General features: G+C 38.7%; 1 protein-coding gene across 2 annotated transcripts; it reads left to right on the plus strand.

Annotated features, from left to right (window-relative positions):
- The first annotated feature begins 31 nt into the window (after positions 1-31).
- Positions 32-21,312, plus strand: LOC148662131 (ninjurin-1-like). Of its 2 annotated transcripts, XM_088636934.1 has the most exons (5): positions 32-49; positions 1,122-1,343; positions 15,787-16,024; positions 17,352-17,511; positions 19,441-21,312. In XM_088636934.1, exons 2-4 carry the CDS (start codon positions 1,278-1,280, stop codon positions 17,492-17,494), a joined length of 447 nt encoding a protein of 148 aa, XP_088493060.1. In that variant the 5' UTR covers positions 32-49; positions 1,122-1,277; the 3' UTR covers positions 17,495-17,511; positions 19,441-21,312. The 2 variants fall into 2 exon arrangements, with proteins under 2 accessions (XP_088493060.1, XP_088493061.1); XM_088636935.1 differs by lacking the exon at positions 32-49 and having other exon boundaries at positions 1,045-1,343; positions 19,444-21,312.
- Positions 21,313-21,942: the final 630 nt, after the last annotated feature.

Below are 21,942 nucleotides of genomic sequence, written 5' to 3' on the forward strand. Positions count from 1 at the left end.
CGGTGTGTTACAGGCAAAGGATGTCCAGTTCCAAGCTCTTCAAGACACGGTTGGCACCTCTTCTCCAACTTTATATAGCAGGCGTGCCGCAGTGTATAACTTACGTGTGACAATTATTTTTACGTGGTGAGCAATCGTAGGAACAGTGAAGCCAACAGGTCCGAGGTTGGATGAGGTGCTGGCTGCTCCTGTTGCAGACATCGCCTGCTATACTTAGCACAGTGTCTAGTGTACAGACTTAATTACAGAACAGCATCAGTTCTTGATAAGAAACCGATGCTGTGATGACAGTGTATTCACAATAGCCAGGTGCTGTTCAACACCATTATATCTGTAATGTTCCCTAAAATGAATGCGACAATTTCCAGTCACGTTCTTCATAATCACTTTTTACATTTTTCTGATACAAAAAAACAGATATAATCTGTGAGGAAGCTTCCCATCACAAGATTTAGAAAACAGAAGTATCTCTTTCCTTCCTGTAGGTTGTGGGAATTGCACCATAATCTTATTTTGATGGTGAATACTCGTGAAATAACATGTAGGGAAGACAAACTGCCTATTTGGAAAAAGAAATATAGATTTTATTTTATGTATGAAGCCCATGCGATATAATATGTTTTAAAGTGGTAACACTTCAAGTTACACACGCCTCCCTGATACATTTTAAATACTTTGATTATTATGATTAATAATAATAATAATAATAATAATAATAATAATAATAATAATAATAATAATAATAATTGCTTACACTTACATAGCGCTTTTCTGGACACTCCACTCAAAGCGCTTTACAGGTAATGGGGACTCCCCTCCACCACCACCAATGTGCAGGATTAGTTATGGTGTGGGGTTATTTTTTAAAACAGCTAGCTCAGGCTCTTCCTTGGTTTTTATATATATATTAAAAAAAAGACCACGTTTAGTAATAATAGCATTATCACAGGACAGTCACCTTGGCTACACGGTTATAACCCAACATCCTGCACCATCCTGCCCCGTGTAAGCACGCTTGTAGAGGAATCGCCAGTGACACGCAATATTTCGTATTTCGACAAAAGATACAGGCTGACAGGGGAAGTTACTTTCGGTTGCCTTATTTTTTTTTTTGCATTCAGCTCCCTGCCTGGCGTCTGCGTCTCATTGGTAGAGGAAGCGACAGCGAACTTCGCCTCGTACCCGTTATCGCACCGCGGTGAGCAAGTTGAAAGGCGACTTCAGCCCTTTACGGTGGACTGCGAATGTGAAACAGTTTCCTTGTGCCCGCACACAAGATGGATGAAAGCATGGAGATGAACGGACGTCCCGACGGAACCAGCGGAGACTTTCTCACCGGACCGGTAAGCCGTAAACAAAACCGTAGTGGCCGCGAATGAACACTTCTTTTTTTTTTTTGGATGGGAAATGCCGGGTTTCCAAATGCCGGACTGACGAACTGTAACACCAGTTGTTACAGGATGAGCAAATGGTTAAATTATCAAGTGCAAGAAAACAAAGGGCGATCAGGAAAAATAGTCATTTTGCCAGCCTTGAGCCTTTTGTGTCTGTGTGTAGGCGGTGTTCAGTTTAAGGCCGAAGACTTGTGCACTAGTGTTATAACTATTGCCATTCTTAGTGCTTTTGACCGCAAAGGATTATTTTTAATGTATAATGTGAAACACAACACGTCGACGACAGGCATTTGTGTTACTTTCGTTTTTAGTGTTTGAATCTCGTCTCGGTTATCGGCTGTCTCGGTGACCTGTTTATGGACACTGTCCGGTGTCGTGATGGTGAGCTCCCCCCCTCTCACTCCGGCCACTGTCTGATGATAACGTAATTGGAAATACCGTGCTTGCAAGGGGAATTATGTTTGTACGAGATCATGTGGTTGCAAAACGTGGAGAGCTAACGAAATGAAGAAGGATAATGTTTCTGGAAATTCAGGGAAATAACATTCCAAAATAATCAAGGATGTCAAATAAAACATTTAACAGACACCGCGATGAGACCTTTGAGTAGACTGTATGTGCATTTCGTCCATTATTATTTTTAAAATAAAATTATATACAGCCAAAGAGAGAGTAGAATTCGTACAGTACAGGGCAGTGCATGCAGTTGCTTTAGTGGAAAAACTAATTCCAGTAATTCCGTCTTTAAAAAAAGTATAGATATGTAATTTATTCCTTCGTTTCTACACATATAGTTGTTTAACTCTGGAAATAGACTCATTTTTTTACGGGGTATATATAATTTGCCTAATATTGCTTTGAGTCGCTCAATGTTATATAATTTTGCGTGTGTACAATGAGTGCAGATAACAGTTTAACTAGACTAAAAGGCTAAGGGCTCTTTTTATAAAAGAACCTGCCGAGATTCCTCATGACCAGTTAAAAACCCCTCTTCTTGAGCTGCTCCGTTTGGTATTGAAATGCTGGAATGAGGACAGACTCCAACTTTTGTCGGTAAATTAAAAAAAAAAGCAATTTTAAGTTTATGGAGAAGAAAATGATGGACAAGTTAACTTAATGAATAAAAAAAAAAAACTAAACCAGGTTATTAGGGCTAGCCAGAACAAATAGGGAATTGTAAACCGCCTACGTGCCAGAAGTGGTTTTAGAAACTTTTACTGTCAAATTCTGTCATTTTTACATTTTGGGAAGAGCCTGCCTAAAGGCAATGAAAACACGCTCGCAAGTTTAATATGGGAAAAGCTGAGACGTTCGTGGTGACTAGAGAGTTTTCTGCAAGAACCGTGTGCCACAGATCCTGTGGGGGTAGCTATAGCTGAAGAATTTGTTTTGTGGCGATTTTGATAGACCAAAAAACAACACTGAAGTTGTGTTGGATGGATGATATATTTTACATTTTCTAACAGCCTCTTTCAATTCAGGGGCGTGGGGGGGTGGAGACTATCCTGGTAAACAATGGGCACAAGGCAGGGTACACCCTGGGTGGGATTCCAGTCTATAGTACTGGACACACAGACACAGATATACACACACACTCAGGTCCAATTTTACCAGAATGGTTTTGGACTGTGGGAGGAAATCCACATGAACACAGGGAGAACATATGAACTCCACACATCTACCGTAGCACCCTGGGTCTGGAATTGAACCCAGGGCCCCAGCACTGCGAGGCAACAATGCTCACCCCTGTGCCATCGTGCTGTCAAAATCTGTCATTTAAACTAGAATATAAGACAGGTTCCGAACAAGAGGAGAATTTTAGCCCATCTGGACCTTTTGGTTCCTTGAAGGAAACTAGGGTATCAAATTAGAAGCGGCTTTTTTGTAGACTTCTGCTGCCTTCCTTTTGCGTGAAGAATTCCCTCACGTTCTCAGACATAATCGCCTTAGTTTCCCCTTGTGTCGTCCTGTTTGTATTTCACTGCAGATTCCGTAGATGTCTGTTAGATGGGCTTAGTGAGGACCTGTGAGGCTATTGAATGCAGTCCCCTTGCAGTCTTCTCTTCGCCCGATTAAAAGGATTCTGTCCCTTCAACCTGTCAATGTAGGACAGTCCTGTATGCCTGGAAATGTACCTGGATGATCTGTACTATGTAGAGATGTGTAGAGATACTGTATGTACTGTGTAGCATGTACTTGCTTTATGTATTGTAATGAAAATATAAATCTGCTTACCTTTGACCTTTATACTTTCAACATCTTTCTGCTGTCGTGGAAACGGAGATGTTTTCACTTGTGAAATAGCTAATTCCTCTGTACCCCCCCAAAACTAGCTACAAGAGTTTAAATATCTTGTAACTTTTTTCAGAAGTGCTCCCTTATAGTGGTTCACTCAGGATTTAGAAAGAAAAGGCAACCCTTTTCAGCCGAGATGGGATGTCACAAAAATAATAACCACACCAATTAGTACACTTCAGAGTCAATTTGAAATTTGAAATATCGTAGCAGATGTTACTATAGTATCTTCAAACCCCACAAAAGGTTGTGTGAGTGAGGAACACACTAGTCGAAGTTGAATTAACATTTGAAGTTGACACCCTGCCTTCCCTCAAGTAAAGTCTGGATTAGATGCTTGTATCAATTAGTTACTAATTACAGATTAGGCTAACTGAACTGCATGTCCTCCCCACGTTTTTTAACGTTTTATGTTCTTTATATTCTGCATATTTGAATAAATAATAACACCGATGTAAATCTGGTGAAATAAAGCAGCAGTAATTTATGCAATTTTGATGGATTTCGTGTATTGTCTTATTGTTTCCCAAACATCTGAAAACCTGCTACTCTGCATTTGTGAAGCTGAGAAAAATAGATTTGATTTTGCAATGCAATGGAGAAGTGACAACTCCTTTCCCCATAATCTAAGAGTTCATTTTTACTTCTGCAATCACTTTTGAGGTCAGTTTTACTAGGGAAAAGGGTAGTTTAGAGCTGTAAAATTTTTAAACTCCTATGTGACCTTGGGTCCTGTGAAATAATGAAAATCCCATAGTGTAGGCATCTGGGTTTGTGTAATACAGGGCTCTGTTTTCCAGTTCTGTCATTCAAAACCTTTTTGTTGGTCTTTCATTTGATGAAAACTGCTAGAAAATAAAACATGCAATAGCTTATTGGTTTGACTGGACGTGAATAATTAATATCTCATTTGTCTGTCCTCTAGTACGTCACTAAAAAAAAATGACAGGAATTCATTTTGTATTCTTCCGCATAAAGAAACCAAAAATGTAATGGTATTTAAAATGAAGCACTTTAAAGTACATAACAGTATGAGACCAGAGCATAGGAAATGTGAAGGTTAGAGATAGAGATAGTGATTTTTGGTTAGTTGAGTAAAAGGCTCCAGTCCTGGTGTAGGATTTGTCTTATTCTCAAGTCTCAAGGTCACTGGTTCAAATCTGAACTGTGATATCAGAAAACTGTAGGCTGAAACAGAGCACAGTGGACTAAATCACACTGTGGCTGATTAAAGAAACCTTGGAATCCTCAAGATACAGTATATTTGCCTGGGGTGGGTGTAACGGGGGCAAAATGATAAATTATGTTAATTTTTTTTATTGCCAGGTTCCTCAATACTAAGACCATGATGGTAAATCCAATGTACTACAGAAGCTCACTTAAAAAAGTGTGCATGATGTTGGTCACCATGTTATACAAAAAAGACATTGCTGCTCGAGACTCAGCCCAGACTAGGAGCATCACATTCCTGGGTTTGGACTGAATATACTACCGTGCCAGACTAAAGGAACTGAACCTTTTAAGTCTTAAAAAAAGACTGTGAGGAGACCTGACTATTCAAAATCCGCAAAGCCAATGACAATATTAAGGCATGGGAAATCGACAATAAAACATGAACCGGAAGACACAAGTTAAAACTTTATGGACGTGCATATAAAACTGAGGACAGGAGGCATTTTTTTTACACAAAGCGTTATGGGATATCCTACCATGGTGTTGATGCTGATACTCTTCTATCAAGGAATAGCTGAGACCATGGATCAACTAGATAAAAACAACTGATGGGTCAAATCCTTTCTCACATTTCTTATGTTCTTTTGAAATCTATTGTGTTAAAATAAGGGGTATCCAGTGCCTGAAATCCAAAGGCTTTCAATGTGTCCTTACAGTAAGTTTAGCTCAGGGTAAAATGGACCCAAATATGGTTTAACTAAAACTGCTCCACAGCCTTTAGCTGCTGATAAGTAAAAGAGATTTTCAACCCTGGCCTCCACAATTAGGAGCCCCTGCTTTCAAGTGATGGCTTTGAATTCCTAAATGGTCATTTGTATGCAGGCGTTTCATGAAAAGTAAATAAAACGTGCTGCATTTGTGAAAGACATTTTCCGAACCCACCTTTACAAAACACGGCTTTAGGCCTGGTTTGCTTTATAAATCACTTGAAGGGAAAAACAAGTCGCGAAGGAAAATAAATTATTCATAGCAACTCCAAAGTGATGTGACATGAATTGGATCTATTGACCCTCGCATAATTAGAACCCCTGCTGAGGTGCAGATGAAAGATGTCACTCTCAGACACGGGCAGCTTTGTCTAAAGTCTACCTAAATCTCTCTTCTGATGGCTTGGGGAATGTTTTCGGTCCTGCATGCCAGACCGTGAAAGTTATTTCTCTGGCCCGAAGGCTTTAATAACAACATTTCATTTCATTCATGCGAGGTGGGGTGGCATTCCAACAGCCTGGAACTGATTGAGATACTGTATGTGCGGTGTTCCAACAGCACAGGAAGAAATCGACTCCACAGGATGCTTAGTGTGACAATCCTGCTCAATACTCCTGATGTCATCAAACCGATTTCTGTCCTTGCTGGACTGGTCTCGGTTTGCTATAAACAGTATTATGTCACCACAGAGCTCCTCATCTAAGTCTGATTAGCCTAACTGTTGTGAAGGAAAATAATTCTTATAAAACCCTCCAGTTTAGTGTCCTGCTACTGCTTCTTGATTCAGCTGTAATAAAGCGGAGGAAATTAACATAAACTAGTGCAAAAGCGACAACAATCTTGTGTTCACAACAAAACAGTGATATTTGTTACTTCACACAATGCGAGATTTTTCATATGTTCTATTTCTTATGCTTTTTTTGAAAGAGTAGCTGTTTAATGAGCCATGCTTTTCCACACACTTACTGTATATAGTGATTGTGCCTGTGTGTCTGATGCAGTTCAGACTTCTGTGATAAAACAAAATGCTTGACGCTCAATAAGTCAATAATTTGCAATATGTCACACTCATTGGAAAGTCAATAATTACCTGCAGACCCTCTTAAACTGCTTCTGCCTTAGGAAGGGACACAATATTAGAGCTATTTGTATGTGTGTGTCTGTGCTTTGGGCCCATTGTTGTTTTCCTTCCCCAAAATCTTCCATCTCACCCTCTTGTATATACAGTATATATATATGTGTGTATTATGTGCTGGGTAGGTTTGTTTTGCCGAAGAAAAGGAAGTCATCTGCTCAAGTGAGGCAGGAAAATTCTCCAGAATTCGATCAGCTCTCATTGTGCTAGCCTATGTAACAAAACCGATCTTAACATAAAGGAGCTTTTCTGGGAATATGACCAGTATCCGGTGGAGGAAACTGACCAGAAAGTTGCTGACATGAGTTTGTTGGCAGGAGCAGCGGGGAGGGAGAGTGGATAAAAGTCAACTGAGCGTTCTTTGCAATGTCTTGGCCTGTAGCGAGTGCAAAACTGTAAACCACTGCTGCACAGCTGAGTCCAAGTCAAGGGCGGAGCCCCATATCAGCTTTGAGAGCTTCGAAACAAGGCTTCAACTACTCTTGGGCAATAGTTAACCCACCTTTGATTTTAAAACAGGCTTCTCTTTTTCTTACTTTCTTAAAGGTTTAAAAACTGTCTTCGAACACATTAGAAAAGCTTGCTCTTATATTCTAGCATCAGTATTTGTGTTCCGTGATTTCAGTGTGCAGTGAACAGCTACATCCGTGCCTTTTTCGTTAGTGGTGCACTGCAGTCTGTAAGTGAATATATTCGCCTTTTATTCTTCTGCTAGGTCTTTTACTGTATGTCAAGTTAATTTATTTTCTGGTAACACAAATTGAAGTTGATGTCTAAATTAATGTTTTTAATTGTGAGAGTCACAGCCTCACAGCGGAGGTACCAGCATCAGAGCCAAGTGGCTTCACTCCACAGACAACAGGGAATCCTGCTATGCTACAAGGTCAGACCTCCTACCACTGGAGAATTCAGTGCAAGCCAAATTGCATTTTCACATGAAAATACAGAAGCAGTGGAGCACCATTAAATGGAAACGTGAATACATATAGATATGAAAAAAACATTTACACATCTAAAGTGTAAGCAAAAAAATGAACCAAATAAAGCAGGAATTGCATATTCACATATTGAGATTTGGGTTGCGTACATTTCCTTGTAGTTCAGGAACTACTGTTCCTGCTGTTCCAAGCTGAAAACAGCACAAAACCTCTAGAGTGGGCCTCCTGAGTGAACAGGAGGTTTCCCGTGGGGAGGTTGGACAATAAACTTCTGAGGATTCAAGCCTGGGTCATGTTACTAGCCAACTGTGCATGTTACTAACTTGCAAGCCAACTAGCATGTTACTAGCCGACTATAACTGGGACTCCCCAAGCGGATAACAGATGGTGACATTAGTCTACCAGGGCTCCCTCGGCCACTCATACAGCATCCCAGGCACTGGTAGCCATGTAGTTTTGTTGGCAAGGGACAAGTTTTGGTACTATTTGGTACTAACCCACCATGTACAGGGCAGCGCTACCTGTGATGTGCTGAAGGCAAGCAGCAGAAAGGTGGGTGGGTTAGAGGAACCTGCTGTTAACTCCTCATTCTCCCCTGTGTGCGGTGGCAGGGTTTGTGGCTATGAGCCAGGAGATATAAAAACCTACTATTTTCATATGGCATGAATTACATAAATAACAAGCTATGAATTCCCAAAAATGTTGTATATTATGTTAGATATTTCTGAATCACATTATGGTGCATTAATTTAAAGAGTACTGTACCAACGTGACAAACTCAGATCAAGTAACAGGGTGGGTTTAACAAAAATAATGACTGATTAGAAACTTGCCACAAAAAAGCTGACAAGTGTTTTATTTTCATTTTCTACTGTTATAGTTTTGTATTTCCTAAAAAGGTTGTCAGATTGAACAGACGTTGTGAACATACACAGTCTCTTAGTATGGTAATAGACTACAAAAAGGAAAAATATTGTTTTCACTGGTTTAATGATTTAATCCTTCATTTAAAAAGGATTCAAGACCAGGAATTAATAAATAACATTCAAGGATTGAACTAATATGCAAAAAAAAATCAGACCTAACCTTGGATCTTAAAGGAGCATTATGTGTTTTTGTTAATGATATCTTTCTGAAACATACGTTAGAAGCAGTACAGATAAGAATCTGTTTAAATGCGCTGCTTACACTCTGAGTGAGAGGCAGCTGTAGGGAATGGGCTGACTTGAATGCCGTCAAGTCTGTTTCTCAGGACCAAGGTCAGGTTTAAAAACCGAAGATTAAAATCCCAGATCGCAGCTACAAGGTCCCAGGGCTTTGGAACTGAGGGATGAGATCCGAGGTAAGACAGAGTTGGAAGTGGGGTGCTGTCACCCCATCTGCCCACATTCCTGCAACACCTCTTTATATGCTAAGTACCAAAGGGAACTGGGCAAGGGAAGCCCCCAGTAGCCTGACGGTCCTGAAGCGTCTCAGGCTGATGAAATACAGCGGGGTCCTTTGTGCCTCTGCCACGGGCAAAGTGCTTAAAAGATAAAGATAATAAACTATTCAGTTGGAAAAAGAAACTTCTGGTTATTTTTTTGCCAGTTAAACCCGCAATTGATTTCTATAAAATGGTTTCCTAAGCTCCATATTTGCCATTTGCTGAATAAAAAAAAACAATACGTGGCATAATTCTAGACTACATTACAGCTTTGCCCGGATAAAGACTGTACTTTAAAAGATAACAGAGTAAAAGGATCAGAGCACTCCCGCTTCAAAATCGTTTTAATTTCCATTAGGAAATTAAAAGAGGGGAAAACTCCATGCTGTGTTTAAAAATAAGTGTTTCTCACATTTTGTCCAAGGATAGTTGAAAAGGAAGAGATAAGAAGCTCTCAAAACAGCGGGGTATTGTTGCTTACAGTGAAGCTGCCTAGATGCAGAGGCTGAGAAGCTGAGATGTATCATGGAGCCACCCCAGAGCAGTCCTTGTCAGAAGTGTAGTTCCACAAGGCAGACGTGTCATTAAGATAAAAATACAGCCTCGAGACAGCAGAACAACACACACTGGAGGTTCTTACAGGATGTTTTGGAGCAAAAACTTAAATATCTCCATTGGGGAAAAAAAATGCACTGGGTTTGAAGTCACCTTTTGAGTCCTGCTATTTTCTGTTACCTGGTGGGGAAAAAAAAACATTCCCAAGGGTGCTTTTGTGTTTTAGTGTTCAGAAAAGAGTCAGAAATAGCATGTTATCCAAAGATATCATGCAGTAAATTCAGCAAAAACAGATGGGCAATTTAAAGCCCCATAACCTCATATAAAATTAGAAATATTAGTTTATTCTTGGCATTCTACAGGCTATTAAAATACCGTATGTCATTTGGCAGAAAGTGGAAGAGGAGTTGTGGGTAACTATGGAGAACCTGTCAACAGCTACTAAGTGTAAAATAGCTAAAGTAAAGCTTAGCATCCCACAGAAACTGGCCAAATATGTTGGGAATAAATACTTAAAATACTGGGTTGTTTTTAGCGTTGAGCAAAAGCATTCCTTTTCATCCTGGTGTCAGTAATTAGATTGTTAATGTGTCAGAATTGGCAGAAAATTGCTATTTTTGTGTCCTATAGATGAATAGAACTTTTCTGGACACACTGAGTGCCAAAAATATATTTTTAATGGAAGAACTGAGGTCATCAAACAGTATATATTATCTGTCATATCCTGAAAAAAAAAACACTGAAGAACTGCTTCTACAGACAATCTTCTTATGGTGCTTTCTAGTTTTCGTATGCTGCTGTTAATTGCATTGTCTTGCAAAAATATTAAAAATATTAAAATAATATATTAACAAATAAAAGGATGAAAAAGTCCCCATCAAGAAGTGACCTGTATGTTTAGGCACATGCTATTCAATCACTTTTTTCTCTTGCTACATTTCAATTTTACTTGCAAGGGTGTATTACTTAGTTTCAATGCAATTAAAACATTCACATAAGCATTTCCTCATGATCTGATGAATGCAAGACACAAACAAAATAGAAGTATTGAATAATTCATATTCACTGCATCCCCAGCTCCCCAGCTGCAAATAAGCACACAGACTCCTATAATAAATATCATGTGCAGAGCAAGAGTCAATTGGATTGATTACATTTTAGGGATGCAAAATTATGCTCAACTTAAATTTGTAAATATTCTTAATGAAAACACTTGCCAAAGTATGAAAACATTTTTTAACAAATGCAAATGAAGTCAGTAGACACAATTCATAATGAATGAAATGAATGTATTGCCTGTCCACCCAGTTACTAAGAAGAAGTGAGTGTGTTTAATATTTATATAAAAAACTATATCTCCTTAAGAGCCCTGTCAGCTTTATGCTGTTGATTAGTGTCCTCAGATATGTCCCTAATCTTCAGTCATTTACATGAAAGTCTTTCATCACAGTATACTGCGCTTGAATTTTACTTATTTCTCTGCTATCTCAAAGTGCGTAACTGGCCTTGCATTCGTGGGGATATATACATACAGTAGGCAGACATGCTTGTCTGACATGTTCACATCAAGTGATTTTATTTTCTGTCTCTTGGTATGTTATGTGCGAGTTGTCTCAGAGTAAATGTGGTTTTTAATTTTTGGCAGATTAATGTGCTGCTGTGCACAACGGTTCTTTGTTAACTACACATCCTGTGCTAGACCTGGAAAGCACAGTACTTTCCTTGAATAAAGAGCCACAGGATTTTAAGATAGATGTTGAGAATTCTCTCCATTTCCAAATAGCTAGATCTTTTATACTGCTTTTTCTGTACAAATTTAAGAAATTGTGAGCTGGCACGATTGATTGCAATGACCTGCCTTGACTGTGTAAACAAATAGCTGATCCAAGTGGACTTTGCTCTGTGGGTTAGTTCCCACAGCCATTCAGGTACATTGCCACCTACAGGTGTAATGTAGGAACTGTGCTCCCAGAAAAGCAAGAGATACTGTGTATTGCAGATTGAGCAACTGTCAAGGCTGGAGTTTGGCTTACAAGAACCTTTCAGTTAGCGTGCAGTTAGTAGCAGTTAGGTTTGAAAGAGAAGTCAAATCACCTGCTAGTAATGAAGATCAGAGCTGGAATGAAAACCCTGAGAGACCTTTAACTCAAAGACTAGAATGTGTTGTGGTGCTGTCCATAAGAACAGAATTCAGAAGTATATGGATCCACATTTTCCAAATACTGTACATTTCCAAATGTATCGTTGTTTGTTAAAGTATTTGAAGACGATGTCTCCGCTGGAAGCTAATGGAACACTCATTCATCACAGAAATGTTACTGTTTTTTCACAAACTCTCCACAGACAGCTGTAACATCCTATAGGAACATTTACCATGGTTTGCTCTATATACTACCCTTTCCTCCAAAGTTGTAACTGCATTTTCCACGCTGCAGTTTCTTATTGTGCTGTGTTTTAACAGAGCTCCTTATGTGTTACCACACTATTTATCTCCATGTTGCTATGCTTTTATTCCGTTTTTAACAGTATAAAAAGGAAAGGTACATGTCCCTAAATAAAGATGATCTTAAACAAAGTATAATTATATGCAAATTATAATCTAGAAATGTTTTCAGTCTTAGTTAACCTTTATCAGCTTTTGACAATCAGAGTATTACTTTTGAAACCTGTCATTTGCTGTGGAAGTTCTAAAATTACAAACCACAATCATTGTTCGCATTGTATACACAACCTGACGCCAAAGTTAAGAATTTGCTTTTCGTACACTTTCTAACTCAGAAGAAAGAAGGGTCTTTTTCTTCCTAAAAAGCACGACCCGCTCCACAGCTAATATAATCCTTGTAGAGTTAAGAAAGGTACTCAGTAATGTAAGAAAGCTGATCCTTTTTAGCATTGTCAATTAAAGAGTTAAACTTAAATATATATTTCTTGGAAACGCGTGTCTTCTAAAGCAATCTGCCTTACAACCTCAGATCCAGCGTACGCTCTATCTCTAATCAGGGAAAATGATTACTGATTTGCCCAGCAGTCTGCAGGATCAGTGATGCTGATCCTGGTGAGCCCCAGTCCAGCAGGTTTTATGGGTAGCCTTTAAGTCATTAATTTCTAAAGGCCTGGAACAATTAAACTCCGATCAATTAAACAGGTGATGTGTTCAATTAAGTAATTTAGATCAAATGGGAGTGAAAATCAGGATATTTCCAGCCCTCCCGGACATGTTCCCTTCACTTGATGCATTATATACTAAGTCCTAATAGTTGAAAAACTAAGGCTGCTGCTGGAAGAGGTGTTAGTGGGGCCAGCAGGGGGCGCTCACCCTGCGGTCCATGTGGGTCCTAATGCCCCAGCATAGTGATGGGGACACTATACTGCAAACAGGCACCGTCCTTTGGATGAGACGTAAAACCGAGGTCCTGACTCTCTGTGGTCATTAAAAATCCCAGGGCATTTCTCGTAAAGAGTAGGGGTGTAACCCCAGCGTCCTGGCCAAGTTTTCCATTGGCCCTTACCAGTCATGGCCTCCTAATAATCCTCATCTATGAATTGGTTTCATTACTCTGCTCTCCTCCCCACTGATCGCTGATGTGTGGTGAGCGTTCTGGCGCACTATGGCTGCCGTCGCATCATCCAGGTGGGGCTGCACACTGGTGGTGGTGGACGGGAGTCCCCATTACCTGTAAAGCGCTTTAAGTGGAGTGTCCAGAAAAAGCTGTATATAAATGTAAGAAATTATTATTATTATTATTATTATTATTATTATTATTAAATAGCATGTGACTAACTGGAGGGAGACCTACTGTATAAGAGTAACTGGACTAGGCGTACAGGTTCAACGAGAGGACAAGCCCACAAGATGACATCTGCCTTTGACCGGAAGTCCCCATCCTTTGTTACTCTTTTATTAGTTTGCTAAAAACCTACCCTAAGCCTAGTTTATAGGTACATGAAAAAATGTGTGTCTACCAATTGTGATTAATACTTAATATTTGTAGATTTAGCAAGCTTTATATTTATGAATTAAAACAATATTTTAATAGTGAATATATATTTACCATCAGACGTTTACATAATGCAGTGGAAATTTATAACTTCTGGAAAAAAAAATTAGAAATGAGCATACTGATATTTAAAGCACCTTTGTAGACAATACTTTTATAGCATCACATCACAAATATTTTTCTTTTCACATTCATGGAGTTTTGCAAGCAAAACAATTCCTGAAATTAAAAGAAAATTGAAAATGTCTCTTATTAAGAAATGTGTTAATTATAAATGTCTGTTGTAATATGTAAACATTTAATGACAGCTGTATACTTATACAACATTCATCTCCATCAGACGTGAATCCCTGGGTGAAGCAATCTGTGCTTATAGAGGTTTTCAAAAGCACTTTTGTACTGCTGGCATATTTTTGAAGGTAAGACTGTTTAGGTCTCAGTTCTTTTAGGAAGCAATATTTGGTTTGAGAAGAGTAGCATTGCTTTGACCTTCATTATCTGAAGGCTTAAGAGGGAAAGGTACTGTAGATGGACATCCAGACGATAAGAATGTTGTAATGTGTAACCTTATTTTGGTCAGTTAAGCAACAGAAAGGTCACCAACTGACATCGGGGGATTTCCACTTTTTAAATTCCACAAATGATCTGTGGAACAAAACCCTTAACCCTTTGTGATCCCTTGTTTGTGATCTTTAAGAGTGGTAGTGCAGGTGGACAAACTAAAAAATGCTAGAATGTTTTCAAACTGACTTAGGCCTAGATCAGAATGAATACTTCAACCTGCCCAATTTCTATTGCAATTCAAACCCCAGTACTTGACAGCTATGAAGATTGTAAGAGTCTTTGTTCTTCTGCTCAGAAGGAAATCTCCCACTGCGCAGCAGGGTTTTAATTTGCGATTGTTGAAGCAGGTCAAGGTTTTGACTTGATCTGGCTAAGCTATAAGTATGGTTTCTTAATGGAGCTTTTCTAAGTCACTAACCTAAAGGGTAAATGGAGCTTAATGGAGCTTTTCTAAGTCTCTGGGAAAGAGAAAGGTTGACAGTAGGTGCCGTGTGTATGCATGCAGGCAATTGAAAATGTCTCAGCTCAAAAATACAATTCTAAAAACATCTGAGCCCAGACATTTACATGTGATCCCTTTGGAATAGCTATAGTCTTGCAACTCTCATTCGTAAGAAAAAGCAAGACTGCCCCTTAAGAAGATACAGTGGAAATGCTGAATGGAATGTTTCTGAATTCCAGTCTTTAGTAAACAAGTCTTTGCTTGAATAGGGCAATTTGACCACTCTCCAAGTACCCTACATCAGTAACCCCATTAACTGCAGGCCAGACTGACAGGCAGTAAACACTGGTCATGTTCCAGGTCACTAGTTCAGAGGAATTAACCAGTTGCTCAGTTGTACTTTTCTTCAATGACAGGCCTTTATTAATAGTCCAGAACCAGCAGTAATGAGAGCGGCACCCACAGTCCCATTACACTTTCCATTACATCTTCAATTGAAAGTAATATGAAACCATATGTTAAAAAAATACAGCTAATGTATGTATTCAGTCCTACTGCATCATAAAATACATCTGTGGTTGCACAAAATAAATAAACCATCTAAAAAAAGACCATCTAAAATAAATTACTAGCAAAAGTATTAGATTATCTTTTGTGTCAGCATCATTATTGTTGCCCAGTACAGAGGTCTCTCATATAAAACTATATATTTCAGTACGTAGTACTTAGTACTTAGTACTACTATACCGTAGTTAAACAGAGCTACTATAAGTGCACTACAGCACATCATAGCTAAAGCGCAGGGATTTATGATGAAATATTTATAAAAACAGTAGAAAATCTCTCGTGAAAGCAAGATAACGCTGTGCTAATTGTATGCAAAATTAGCGTGACCAAATTAAAGGGACAAAAAAACAAGAAAAAAATAGCAGTTTCTTAGTTTTGTGTGACTTCAAATCCACGGTGTGCAAAGCAATCTTGCAATTAAAAAGAAAATGTGTTTGAGGTTCAAGTCTTATGGTGCTAACGTGTGTGTGTCTCTCTCTCTCTCTCTCTCTCTCTCTCTCTCTCTCTCTCTCTCTCTCTCTCTCGGGTCAGGGGTCGCGGAGTGGCCGTGTTCTGCGCAGTGCGGGGCCCATCAACATTAATCACTACGCCAATAAGAAGAGCGCGGCAGAGAGCATGCTGGATGTGGCTCTCCTGATGGCCAACGCCTCCCAGCTGAAAGCCGTGATCGAGCAGGGCAGCTCCTTCGAATTCTACATCCCCCTCATCATCCTCATCAGCATATCCCTCACGCTGCAGGTCATTGTGGGGGTGCTCCTCATTTTCATAGGTGAGTGAGAATCCCTGCAGAGCAGTCCGTGCATTTAAATTTCGTAATGGATTCTGGAAAGTGTCCAGTAACAGATCAATGCGCTGTGAAAACGGCAGGAAAATTTTAGTTTTGCAGGTTGACTCTGAAGTAACTGTTCCATCTTTGCGGCACTGAAGGTGCCCGTGGGTATAATTTAGCAGCATGCAAGAGGAAAACACTATCTGAACGGAAGAAGAGTTAGCAATCCACAAATAAGCTGCCTCGATTTCTGGCAAGGCGTCCTATCAGGGGGTCCAGGATAGTAGGAAAAAACATACTGTACTTCAGCAACAGAATGATGAGGGCTTCATTATTGTACTGAATGCCTCTGTATGAATCTGTATTAAATCTTGATTTAATATCCTGACCAAATCCTGAACTCCTAGTAGAAGAAAAGAGTTATCTGAGTTGAGGCTGTAATTGCCTGGCATTTACAGTGTGAAGTGTGCTCCACCCTTAGCGAGGACAGGACGTGGTACAGTATTTTATTGATGGAGCATGTTACAGGATCGGCCATGGCGTCACATTCCTCCCCATCTGTCTGCGCTCTGTTGCTGTGCACCACTCAAGCAGCTACTCTGCACACTATGTCCCTTCTTTCAGGCTGGGGCCATCAGAGGATGCCTCCTTGAAATGTTATGAGGAACCTGCTGCTTTTAATTCGTACTATTTTTAAACATCGGTTACAGCCGAACAGCACAGTTATCATATACGATGCGTCAGGGCCCAGGACTTGAGCCTTTGCTAAAATCCATCCATCCATTTTTCAACCACTTTATCCAGTACAGGGCAGCAGGGGGGCTGGAGTCTGTCCCTCTAAGCAACGGGCACAAGGCAGGATACATCCTGGACAGGACGCCAGTCCATCGCAGGGCATAAACATTCACAAAGATGCATACACTCACACCAGGGCCAGTTTTCCCAGAAGCCAGTTAACCTACCAGCATGTCCTTGGACTGTGGGAGATAACCAGAGCACCTGGAGGAAACCCACATAAACATGGGGGGAACATGCAAACTCCACACAGACAGCACCCCAGGAACTGACCCCACTGCAAGGCAGCAATGCCAAACACTGCCCTAGTGTGCCAGCCTGAGCCTAGACTGAAAGGTATAAACTGCCTTGTTAAATTTTGAAACACTTCTTAAAAGGATGTACCAAAATAACATACATTTCTTCAGAAATTATGCCCAGCGTTCTGTTGTCTTCCTAAGCATCCCCCTGAGAGAAACCCGGGAGAACTGCTCAGGAATACAGATGGAAAAAAAAACTTTAAAATGCTTTTATTTTTCTCCCTTTTCTGCAGTTCGGTACAACCTGAACGATGAAAACAAGCAAGTCAGGCTGAACCATCTCAATAACATTGCCACCGGACTGGTCTTCATCATTGTGGTTGTAAACATCTTCATCACGGCGTTTGGGGTTCAAAGACCAAACGTTAAAAGCTAAGCAAACCCAGTGGCCAGGTAATTTCAGAAAGGTGTAGAAGTGGCACTTTTACTGTGTGGAAGTGTTTACCAAGAGCCTTATTGTGTTTTTCCTCCAGTAACCTATGGCCCAAGACACAAAGTAATTTACAGATCACAGCATTTCAGTGGAGATGTCCTTTCTCTGTATTTCAACTCAGCATCACCGACTTAGGCATCAAATCACCCCATCGGTTCAGTACCCCGAACAAAGAGTGGGCGTGCTACAATATTTAATAGGTCACTTTTGTAAGAGAGAAGGACACCTATCACCTGAGATAACGTCAGAATGTGTAATGCTGTTTTAACTGGATTAGGTTGAATCGTCCTTAATCAATGTACTAGTTTGTGTATAACTGCATATTTGAACTTAAGATTATTTTTGTGCATTAATGTACAGCAAACTCTCAGTTTAACAGACTAACACTGTATGTGGGAAGAGGTATTCATTCTTGCTGAATGTCCGTTAAATCATGAATGTAGTTTTTTCAGCCTGGTGATGTCCAACAGCCTTCAGACAGGCACACAGGCATACTGTAGTGTTCACAGCCCCCCTAAATTACTGATTAAATTGTTACTAAATAAATCTCCTGATTTATTGTTTTACCTATTGCAATCAACACAGTCAGTGAAAATAGTTCCAGTGTATTTTTTATTATAAATATTCCAGCTCTTTATTTCATGTAATAAATTTACTGTTAAATTTGCTAAAATATCCAAAACACATAAACCACCCGTTGTAAGAAATTCCCCTACTGTATCTCTATACCAATTGCCCTTCCCCTATAGGGTGCCTTTGATATGTATGCTTTTTAGACCTATTTAAAGGTATTCTGTGCAAAATATGCTATTGTTTATTTTTCCATCTGACTGAGATTTATTACATATTTGTGTTACTTTCGTGTACATTACTGTACTGGAATTGTTTTTGCGTAATGGATGGTGTCATAAGTAGATAGATAATACTTTATTAATCCCGTAGGGAAATGTGATATACTATAATTTATAACTATATTTATAAATTATAGTATATGTTATAAATATAAAACTACAGCCCATTTCTACTTTAATTTCTTCTATTTTGCCATTCGCCATTCATTTTTAAGAATAATCCAAGTCTGTTATCCAGGCTAGCTAGCACTTCACCAGTCTTTGTCCGTTATTGTGGGGCAAGTCCAGTATTTCTGATTTTACAGACAGAATTCTCCTTTAAACCCAAAGTCCGTTAAAGAAAGGTCTGCGAGACTAAGGGTTTACTGTACTGTGGGTTAGTCTAGAACCTTCTTAATATGAGTCTTCTGTGGTCTTTTTTGAAATCATGAGCAGCTGAACAGCCTGCTGTCTCAAAAGCTGTCCAGATATGCATGTAAACTCTAGTGGCTGAACATCATGACTCACAGCTGCAAGGCCTCTTCAACTCCACAGGGATCAGAAATAAAACAGTCCTTTGTGCTACAGCTCTCATTATATCTTAATCATTATGCTGTTCTCTCAATCAGGATATTTCAGCAAGAACTAACCTGTCAAGAACTTTCATACAACTGTTTTATTTACTTTGCATATTTCAAATGGCAACATGTATTATGTAGAATCATATGGAGTATACATACAGTATGGATTTTAAATGTAATTTGCAAAGCAATGGAACATGTCTATGGCAAGCTGTACGCTACAATACTTTGAAGTTGCAGATAATCATAGAAATGACTGTTCAACAGCATTCATAGGCAAAAAAGGATTTGTGTTCTCCCAAAGGACAGAACAATTGATGATCTGACCACTAATGAAGGATATGGTCTTTTATTAGCAACCTCATTAATTAGTCTTTTGAAACACGTTTAAAAATAGCATCTCTCTGAATGTGTGGCTGTTGTGATTCAAGCTGAACAAAACCTCTGTTGTTTTATCAGTGCATCTCTTTCCTTTCAGTAGTACAGTATTTCCCAGTTGTTGGCAGAGGCCAGAAGGAGTGGAATTCACCATTTCAGATGATATTCATGAACGCTGAGGTCACCGGTCCTTATCTGAGACACAAGCTGAGCAAACTGCAGAACTTTTGTTTGTCTTTTTCTGTTTTTAAGGACAGCTGATTATGCTTCTGAAAATCAACAGAAGTATATTTTAAAGGATATGTACACAGGATGTAGAAGGTTCAAACTTTCCTTTTAAAATGTGTAGGAAATCTTTGTCATGAGTGTTTTTATGAAAAATATACAACAATAGTGATCATAAAACCATCTGTGAATCAAAGGCAACAGAGAGACAACAGTTTGACAATGGATAGTTATGTTCGTCTTGATCTCATTTTTGTCTGTAAAAATATTTAAATCATTTTTAAAACCTTGTTTCTTCAAGGTCATTTTAGTAATGATACTGCTTTGACTATTATTTCATTAAAATAGGATTTAATGCCTCATCTGTATGATATTCTTAGAATATGAAGAAGTTATATTTTTCAGTATCGTTTTTTTAAACATTGAAATGCTGCAATCTGAACTATGCAACACAAATTGGAATAAATTAAGTCTTCAGTGGTCCTTTTTGTAAATCACAAGCAGTTGAAGCCTACAGTCTCAAAATGTGTCCAGATTTGATGTTCTAAATCAGCACAGATTGATATAGAGTTTAGTGGGTGAATACTGGAGTTCAAAGAACAAATGTAAACTGATTTGGAATCTGAAGTGCTGTAGAATTCCTGAGACAAAGGGTCTGTGAATGCATGTTCATAGTGGATTTGGGAATTATAGATTTATATAATTGGATGGTCTTTTGACATCCAAGGGACTTTCCATGTATGAATTAATTCTGTTCCAGTTTGTACGTACAGTACATACTGTATAAGCAATGTACTGGTAAAATTTTGACACTCACTTAAATTAGGCCCATTGCAATATATATTCAACTAAGAGGTTACAATTTAAGGTTAGATTAATATAATAGCTCCAGCACAGTTTTGACTTGAATTTTTAACAGATCAGTCTCTTTGACTAAAGGGCTCCCTCTAGCGTTACCATATAGTTCTTCAACTGTCTGCCTTCATTTTAAATAACTACAAAATTAAATGTATATCGGTATGAACTCATACAAATCGATTACCAATATTAATCATTTGATTTTTCCACATCATATTAAACTACTTTAATGATGTCAAATAATCTGTAGTTTTAAAAATGACAAATCTATGTTTTTAGAAAGTCTTCAACTTCACTAAAAACAAAATCTTTTAGATTCTTTACATTTTTTCCAGTTTCTCTGATAGATTTTAATGCTGTATAGAAGAGTGTGATAAAATAAAAATGCTTTTTAACTCTTAATTAGCAGTTAAGAAATTAATAGGGTAAAGATATATATATATGCATTATATGTACAGTACATATTTGAAACATGTATGCATCATTTAGCTATCCATTAACAAATGTAGATTGTTTTATTAATTATATATATATTTATTTTGAAAGTCATTAGGTGTGGATAGTAAATAGAAACGACAAAAAAAACAGTTTTCTACCTTTAAGCAAATTTGCTGTCATTTATTGTAGAACAAATACATTCCTATTAAAATGATGTGATGTGATATTATAATGATTTCAAATGGCATTTTCAAGAGCTCTTAATCGTGACGGTCTGAATATAATTTCCATCAGTTTCTAATGATATTGGTTTGTTCAGTGTGGACCACTGGGTGAGAAACACTGATAACATACTGTTTTATGTATTTTGTATCAGTGACTTGCTTTTTTCCAAATATGCCTTAATGTAAAAAGTAATTTGTTGAATCTAAATAAATTGAGAAACAATGTCTATGCTGTTGGTTACAATAACGAAGTTAAAGGAAATTCCTTAACGGATCCCATGTGAACCTGCATCATATTTACTAACCTGGTGCAGAGGCACCAGTGTCACTGTCTCTAGAAAAGTGAATGACTAATTACGGTAGACTTTTGGGATTTCATTTTCTGTTTAGATAGCTTTTATGAAACCCTTACCTGAATTCTGTGGTCTTAGTACTCAAGCATAGACTTCTGGAAAACCCTGTTTGCTAGGTTGAATTATAACACCTTATAAAAGCATGTTGAAAATGTGGCAGGCAGAGTTCGGACTTGATCTCGTTCCAGCAAACATGCTTCACTGCACTGGCTTCCTGGTGAATTTACCAGGGACATAAAGATGTTGCTCTTGGCTTTAAAGGTCCCGGCCACCTAATAACTCACACTTACGTGGCTTTCCCTGGACTCTGTTCTTGGTCTTGTCCCCTCAGCACTACTGTAAACTGGAGAGGACTGAGTTTCCTCCCGATATGGACCTAAGCTGCACGGTGACATTTTCGTTCCACAACCCAGGTGCACAATAAAATTGAGTGTCTTGTCTGTTGCCTTAAAACTGATATGGTCAGACTTGCATTCCTAGAGCTATTATCTTTTTATTGTACAG

This window comes from Lepisosteus platostomus, chromosome 6 (genome assembly GCF_059453375.1).
Source record: "Lepisosteus platostomus isolate fLepPlt1 chromosome 6, fLepPlt1.hap1, whole genome shotgun sequence".
NCBI lineage: Eukaryota > Metazoa > Chordata > Actinopteri > Semionotiformes > Lepisosteidae > Lepisosteus > Lepisosteus platostomus.